At 44.4% G+C, this 8,520-nt stretch overlaps 1 protein-coding gene across 1 annotated transcript; it reads left to right on the plus strand.

Moving 5' to 3' along the window:
• The first annotated feature begins 716 nt into the window (after nucleotides 1–716).
• Nucleotides 717–8,459, plus strand: dnajc21 (DnaJ heat shock protein family (Hsp40) member C21). Its single transcript, XM_071341099.1, has 12 exons — nucleotides 717–1,278; nucleotides 1,579–1,672; nucleotides 2,066–2,189; nucleotides 3,061–3,189; nucleotides 3,593–3,721; nucleotides 4,111–4,283; nucleotides 4,496–4,632; nucleotides 4,932–5,025; nucleotides 5,238–5,378; nucleotides 6,438–6,707; nucleotides 6,931–7,021; nucleotides 7,273–8,459. The coding sequence occupies exons 1-12, from the start codon at nucleotides 1,182–1,184 to the stop codon at nucleotides 7,429–7,431; spliced, it is 1,638 nt and encodes a 545-aa protein (XP_071197200.1). The 5' UTR covers nucleotides 717–1,181; the 3' UTR covers nucleotides 7,432–8,459.
• The last annotated feature ends 61 nt before the right edge of the window (nucleotides 8,460–8,520 follow it).

Below are 8,520 nucleotides of genomic sequence, written 5' to 3' on the forward strand. Positions count from 1 at the left end.
ATCTTTATTACTGTCTAGTTAATATGGTCAAGTGCAGCAAAGAAAGACCTAGCAAAGCTGCAGCTGGCTCAGAACAGAGCAGCACACCTTGGCCTTAATTGCACATAACGAACTAACATGAACAACATGTATGCCTGTCTTTCCTGGTTGAGGGTTGACGAGAGATTAATTGCTTCTCTTCTAGTTTTTGGGAAGTATTACTGTAATGAAAATTCCAGATTGTCTGCATAAACATTCAGCTCAGACACCCAGACATACCCCACAAGACATGCCACCAGGGGTCTCTTCACATTCCCCAAGGCCAAAACGAATTCACTCCAACACCAACATTTCAGTCTGTCTGGGGCGGCAGGTCAGAGCATTGGACTAGGAAGCAAAAGGTTGCAAGATTGAATCCCTGAGCTGACTAGGTAACATCTGTTGATCTGTCCCTGAACAAGACAGTTAACCCACTGTTCCTAGGCCGTCATTGAAAATAATAATTTGTTCTTAATTAACTAACTTGCCTAGTTAAAAAAAGGTTTAAAAAACCACACAGTATTATACAGAGCCATGATTACATGCAACTCCCATCTCAAGCAAACAGCAAAATTTACTTTAAAAAAAAGAATTAAACATCTCATGGAAAGGCTGCGACTGTCTGTGAGGGGACACACATGATTTGTGTGACTGTTCTTGTCTATCAGTGTTTTGTTACTTGTCATGTTTTTTTGTGGACCCCAGGAAGAAAAGCTGCTGCCTCTGCAAAAGCACACCTAGGTGGATTTAAAATGTTAAGAATTGTTGCTGTCAGTTACACACCTATTTTTTTGTCATATTCACAATCAACAGAAATCAAGCTTACAACAATTTTCTTTCGGACCTTTTTCTTTACGAAAAGACTGTCCATGATAAATTACGTCATATTTAAGCGCGTAGTCACCGTTAGTATTGACGCGAGTCCACGATGTGCGGTGTTTTTCAAGCTGAGATACAAGGACAAACTATGCATTTTTAAGTAGAATGAATATAACATTTATTTGTAGATCTGTCCACTGTCATTCATAACTTTCGGTTACTGTTGTACTGAGTTGTCCTGTTTTGAGGACAGGGAAGGCTGTTAGCTTAGCCTTTTAGCTAGCTAACATTAGCAACAGGCCAAATCGTGTGGATTTCAGCTAGCTGAACCAGCTCAACTAAAAATGAAGTGTCATTACGAGGTGTTGGGTGTCAAAAGGGACGCGACTGATGATGATATGAAGAAGGTATATCGGAAATTAGCCCTGAGATGGCATCCAGGTACAGTAAACCTTGTTGCCGTGTCTTTAACTTGCTAGCTACATTAGCCAGCTAACGTTAGCTGTTAGCTCACTGATCAGAGAGGCCACTGCCAGTGACCCCCATTGGTAGCTAAACTGTAATCGGTTTGGGAGACTGACAAGTAGAACAAGATAGCTATTAGTAACGTTAGTTAACTACCACCAGTTAGTTCGCACTGTTTTTGCAACTGGTGTCTTTGACGTTCTCTCTTCACCAAAAAATATTATGTTTATCTTCTAAAGGTATTATTTGTTGAACATCTTAATTCCATTTTTTCAGATAAGAACTTGGACAGTGCAGATGAGGCAGCGGAGCAGTTCAAACTGATCCAGGCGGCCTATGAAGTCCTGAGCGACCCACAGGAGAGAGCCTGGTGAGAAACAACTTCATCCTCAGTATCCAAAGTAGTAAACATCTTTTGACTGAGATGTTGGTGTGAGATCAATTCAATTGTTTGGCGCATCCAAGATGACCAGTGTGCTGGAATTTCTTCCTTTATGAAATCTAACTTTTTAAGGCCAGGACTTTGTATGGAAATAAGTTAATATTAGTGACCAGCACAGATCTTTGTCTTAACCTTGATTCCTTGCATTGTCCCTCGTCTCCTTGACAAAGATGGTCCAAGGTTCTAGCCCTTGGACCTTCTCCTCCAATGCATTTTAAGGAGGAGAGAATGCAAGGAATTGGGGAAACGCTCATTTAGGAAGAGTGAAGAGCTATAGTAATGCTAATACTGTGCTTCCCGCCTCTCGACTCCTATCTCCAGGTATGATAACCACAGAGAGGCTCTCCTTAAAGGTGGGGTCAGCGGGGAGTATGCTGATGAAAGTGTTGACCTTGTCCAGTTCTTCACTGTCACCTGTTACTCTGGTTACGGGGATGATGAGGAGGTGAGTGTGACAGTCAGGGAGGGAGCATCTCTGTCGGGGGGAGCAACTGCGTCCCCTAGTGAGTTCAGATTCTTTGTGGACCCCAACCCCATTAGTTGCCCATCCCTGTTACTTTCTACCAGCAGAGGGCTGCGGAGTAGTGTTACTTTCTACCAGCAGAGGGCTGCGGAGTAGTGTTACTTTCTACCAGCAGAGGGCTGCGGAGTAGTGTTACTTTCTACCAGCAGAGGGCTGCGGAGTAGTGTTACTTTCTACCAGCAGAGGGCTGCGGAGTAGTGTTACTTTCTACCAGCAGAGTAGTGTTACTTTCTACCAGCAGAGGGCTGCGGAGTAGTGTTACTTTCTACCAGCAGAGGGCTGCAGAGTAGTGTTACTTTCTACCAGCAGAGGGTGCAGAGTAGTGTCACTTTCTACCAGCAGAGGGCTGCAGAGTAGTGTCACTTTCTACCAGCAGAGGGCTGCAGAGTAGTGTCACTTTCTACCAGCAGAGGGCTGCAGAGTAGTGTTACTTTCTACCAGCAGAGGGCTGCAGAGTAGTGTTACTTTCTACCAGCAGAGGGCTGCAGAGTAGTGTTACTTTCTACCAGCAGAGGGTTGACAAGTAGTACTCTGACATAATAATCCACACTCGGCCTCCCAGGTCTCAGCGTGTACTAGTATGTCTCACTGTGTGGATGTAGAAATGTAACAACACACGTGTAGAACAGAAGGTGTTTCTCTACAGTATAATAATTATTGTTACAGTGTAGTGTTTGCTGTGGAGAAAATGTGGATTTGTTCGCTGTATAGAGGATCTAATCCTTATAGGGCTCCCTGTTTTTTTTCAATGGGACAACCAGGTAAAAAGTGGTTTCCCCTCTCCTTTTCTCAGGGTTTCTACACAGTGTACAGGAACCTGTTTGAGTCCATAACTACAGAAGAGATGGATCACAGTAAAGAGGAGGACGAGGAGGAAGATGAGTACCCTTCGTTTGGAGACTCTCAGAGTGACTATGACACGGTAACGTTTGCCCTTGTTAAACACACACACACACACACACAGACAGACAGAGAGAGACATAAGTCATTGTGTCGTGTTGATGATAGATACGTTGATTAAATGGATACATCATATAATACCATATGGTTTAGCACAGGGGTGGACAAACTTTTTATTATAGACTCCAGTTCATAAAACACTGTCTGTGTCTATAGGCAAACTTTTTGGCTCGAGGTCCACATTGAGATATCGAAATTCAACGGAGGGCTGCACAGATTAAATAGACATCCTTCAAGGGCTGTAGTTTGCCCAATGGTTTAGCAGCTCCACACTAAAGCCTATAACCATCGCCTGTACTGTACCTACCTCTCTGCTCCCTGAGCTGTAGTCATTGTCTATAGCTCTCTGCTTCCTCCTCTCCCAGGTTCACCTCTTCTACGCCTACTGGCAGAGCTTCTGCACCCGGAAGAAGTTTGCTTGGAAGGAGGACTATGACACGAGGCAGGCCTCCAACCGCTGGGAGAAGAGGGCCATGGAGAAGGAGAACAAGAAGGTACTGTTGTTTTCTTCTTGGCCTTTAACCCCTTACAGTGAGGCAGTAGCCTTAGAGAGGTGGACCAGCAGCCAGAAGGTTGCTGGCTCAATCCCTGGGCCCGGACGAAGCAAAAATGGGAATGGAACTGAACACTCAGCTCCTGCCGTTGTGCCCTTGAGAAAGGCTATTGTATTCTAAGTGCCTGTGTTCCTATTCAGCCAGTGCATATGTAGTTCATACGTGTGGTATGAGCCACTGAAGATTGGCAAAACCAACTGAATGTTTTGTTATGCTCACAAATGTTAGGAAGTGAGACTTCGATTAAATGTGAGCCGTTTGATATAGAACCAGCGCCGTTCCTTCAACACAACAGATCTGAATGGACCATAAAGTATTCTTCTTCTAAGGTCCGAGACAAGGCCAGGAAGGAGCGCAGCGAGCTAGTGCGCCAACTGGTGGCGTTTGTGCGTAAGCGTGACAAGAGGGTGCAGGTCCACAAGAAGCTGGTGGAGGAGCAGAATGCTGAGAAGGCCAAGAAAGTGGAGGAGCTACGACGCAAGCAAAAGCTGTCCCAGGCCAAGTGAGTTCACATAGAAATATGATATGCCTCTCCAACAAACAGAAGCTTTCACAGGCCAAGTGAGTGTTGCTGACTACATTGCAGTTGGACTGTACAGAATCACTGATCTATATACTTGTGTTAAAATAACCTCGCCTTAAACTGATCCACTCAGACCTCTGTCTAGATGTCAGACCTCTGTCTAGATGTCAGACCTCTGTCTCCTCTCCTAGACTGGCGGAGGATTACAAGGAGCAGAGCTGGGTAGCCATGTCTGAGATGGAGAAGGAGCTGCAGCAGATGGAGGCTCAGTACGGAAAGGAGTTTGGAGACGCGTCAGAGAGCGAGGAGGAGGACCAGGGAAGAGGGGGTCAGTACAGAGCAGACCTCTCGCATAGTAACTCTGGTCTCAGACTGTGAAAACACCAACTCACTCTGAGAAGGGCTAGATATTTCTTCATACAGTAGCAGGCATATATTAATCTACTGTAGCTTCTGCCTGTGTAGTAATGACAAGGGACTGCATTTCTAGCAGTTTGCCATGTCACATTTAACTGTGGGGTGCGTTCATTTACCACCAGATCTCAAAGCGTTTTACATTGGTTTATGTGGTGGTGGTTCTTCTCATACACGACAACGGTCTCCATGTAACACATCTGTTCTCCACAGATGAACAGAAAGATGAGACCGAGGAACTCCTGGATGACTATTATGATGACCTGTACTGCCCTGCATGTGACAAATCCTTCAAATCAGACAAAGCGTAAGTAGTGAGGTCGTGTTCATTAGGGCACACAATGGAAAACGTTGCAAAGCAGTCTGCATTGCAAAAACAAAATGAACATTTCTTACTGGTCAAATCCAGGTAGTCCCAGTCAGTTTTCTTCCTTTTGGTGCCGAATGAACACAACCCGGTTTACCTGAGGGAAGACTGAGTTCAGTTCATCACTAAAACATGTTCTTTTTTTTGCACAGAATGAAGAATCATGAGAAATCAAAGAAACATAGAGAGATGGTGGTATTACTACGGCAACAACTGGAAGAAGAGGATGAGACCCTCGGTCTGAAGGATGAGGAAGAGGAGGATGAGGAACTAGAAGAAGCACCAAGACAAAAGTAAGTTCAAAGATATATTTTCTCCATCCAAAATATGAGAAACTACCTGGATGTTACTTTTGTCATTGGACAATAAAATAGTGTACAAAACATTAGGAACATGAGTCAATCTAAATAACACAGTCAAACACTGACACGCATTGATGGGGATTTTTAAGATGGATATTTGGGCTGCGTCTCAAATGCCGATGTTGCCCTTCGGCATCTAGGGTGGAGCAGTGTTTGTCAGACAATGAGACCCCCACCCCCGAAAATCTGTCTTCTCAAGAAAACGTCTGTAGTGTCCGAACGATTTGTCGTACAAACTATGGAAAGATGACTCTCACGAACACGGTGTTCTCCGTTTTGCTCTACGACCTCCACAAGCCGTCACGGGCCTCGTCTGAAGTCGGTACAGCCGATCTGCCAACTTCTGTCTGTATCGCCCCAATAGTTTGGCCTATATGCTAATATGACCCCTCTATGGAAAGGGGAGTGTCTCACAAACACGTTCATGTTGGTGTTCTAGAGCAAAATTCACATGTTGAGCTCTAGGATCCTCACAAGCCTCGAGATTAGTCTGAAACTAGCCGGGCACCAGTTAAAAATGAATGGCAGTATATATGGAGATAGTTTAGTGTCTAATATAAGTTTCCTGATCTTTTTTTATCTATCGGATATAAAACGGATACTTCAGAACATCCTTCCTTTTTAGATTATTTTGGGGAACCATCTGTTTATCCATGTATGAAGCTCCAATTCAATGAGTTTCTATGAGCTAATGTCAGTAAGGCCAAATTCAATGTTTCCTGCAGTCATTTTTTTTTAGACTTTTTTTTTAAGGGTCCTAAAATGGCTAAAGGATCCTTGGGTATGACCATCTTAAAACAATTCCATATGTTAGCTTAACCTGTCTCCTCCCCTTCATATACACTGATTTTGAAGTGGGTTTAACAAGTGACATCAATAAGGGATCATAGCTTTCACCTGGGCTGTCTGTCATGGAAAGAGCAGGTGTTCTTAATGTTTTGTACGCTGTGTAAACAGTGGTAGATTTAATAACGTCATTTTAACATCCAGGCTGTCTAAAAAGCAGAAGAAGAAAAAGAGACAACAGCAAAATGGGCGGAGCCCCACAGAGGAGGTAGTAGAGAAGGACGCGGCCCCAGAGCCCACCTCCACCCCCACAGACAATAGCCCAGAGAGCCCTCTATCAACACAGACCAGCGGTGAGGCAGAGGACCCCCAGCCTGCCTCAGAGCCCCAGCAGGCAGCTGTGGACAAACCCTGTGAGGACCCAACAGAAGACGGACAGCAGGAGGAAGACCTCACAGCCACAGAACCAAAGAGGTGAACTGACCTGCCCCCATCTTCTATCAAAACTAGTGACAGGATGGAATTGACAGTATTTAGGATAAAGCAATGCATCACTAGCCTGGTCCTAGATCAGTTTGTGCTGTCTTGAGTTGGCAAGACGGCAAAACCGACTTGGGACCATGCTAGAGCAGTGCTAATATAATCATTAGCCACTATACAGGTATATTCATGCCTATATATTCATCATCTTTATCAGCTCTGGAAAGACTAAGGGGAAGAAGAATGGAGGGAAGGAGATCAGAAAGAATGTCCAACCACAGGAAGGTGTGGAGAAAGGAGGAGCAGAGGTTTGTACCAGCCACAGCTACCGGGCCTTAATTGATTAATCAATCCAGGAGGGGTTTGTACTAACCAGAACTTAGTGCCCTTAATTGAAATGTTATACAATGATTTCATCACCTTGTTTGAGGCTGCTTAAAATGCATTTCTCATCGCCGTGAGTCAAAATGGCCTGTTTAAAAGTATCCACAGGTGTTTTGTTGTTACACGATTATGAGTTCATTAATGAACCATTCCACTGTCTTTTAACTCCCTGAAGGAGCTGAACCTGCGCTGTGTGACCTGTCACTATGAGTTCTCTACCAGGAACAAACTGTTTGACCACCTGAAGACGACAGGACACGCTACAGCCGTGTCACACGGTGACAGTGCACCCGCCACGGGCAAGAGCAAGAAGGAGAAGAGGAAGAATAGATGATGGGGGATACAGGAGGGGCCAAAGACTAACACCAGCCACTGGGCTGTAGAGATGGACGACTGTCTACTGTCTTACTAGATATTATAGGAGGCCACTCATGGTATTGAAGGCCTGGAATTTTTAAAAAACGTTAAAGATTGTCTGAAAAGGAGTTGAAGACTGTCTGGTTGCTGTTTTTAGGTTTTTGCATGTTAGAAAACAATCAATAGGTCCAGTCATGGAGGACTGGACGTTGCCTGGTGATCCTGCGTAGCCAACTCTTATGGTCGTTGTCATGCCAAATCACCATAGCAGTTGGCTTTGCAGCACAAACAGATCTGAGACCTCCGGGCTAGACTGGATAAAGGAGTTGTAGAGGATGTTTCTGTCTGGCCAGCCTCCACACCCTCTGTGTCTGGAGGTCTGTCTCAGGCTTGCCCCCTACAGATAATGTCAGGAAGTGAGCCAAGTCCAACTGATATCTATTCCACCCTTCCAATATGACCATGTTAGAGGTGCTGCCACTGTACCTGCTCAGAAGTACATGCTGCACAATTCAGCGTTGTGTCAACAACGTCCATTTTGTGTCGACTGATCCTTGGAAGTTTTGCAGCCGTTCTGGTCAGGGACATTAAGCAACTGGACGTTATTCCGATGCTGCTGCTCACTCAACGCTATATTTATTCAAATAACAATCTGACCCCGTGTTAAAGCTTCCACTTTCTTAAAAAAAAAGATTCTGCATAAACACTGACACGTTTCATTGAATTTGCCTGTAAAGAACAAGGCCCTCGCTGTTAAAGCTCCCAATTCACAGCTTTATTGACAACGTTTCCATCCCAAACAGATCTTTGTCAGGTTTTAATTTTTATTTGACGGAGATCTGTTTTGGATAGAAACATAGTCAAAGCAGTGAATTGGGAGGTTTAACTGTGCGAGGGCCTTGTTCTTAATTAGCCCAGAGCCTAAGTTAAGGCTGTGCATATAACTCACTTTTCATTGAATTTGCCGCCATGTCTGATGAATAAATGTTTCGTGTTTATGGCTCACTTCAAATCTATTTATGAAGTGTTTCTCAATCTACTTATAATTACAATTCACATGTAAATA

This window comes from Salvelinus alpinus, chromosome 1 (genome assembly GCF_045679555.1).
Source record: "Salvelinus alpinus chromosome 1, SLU_Salpinus.1, whole genome shotgun sequence".
Classification (NCBI taxonomy): domain Eukaryota; kingdom Metazoa; phylum Chordata; class Actinopteri; order Salmoniformes; family Salmonidae; genus Salvelinus; species Salvelinus alpinus.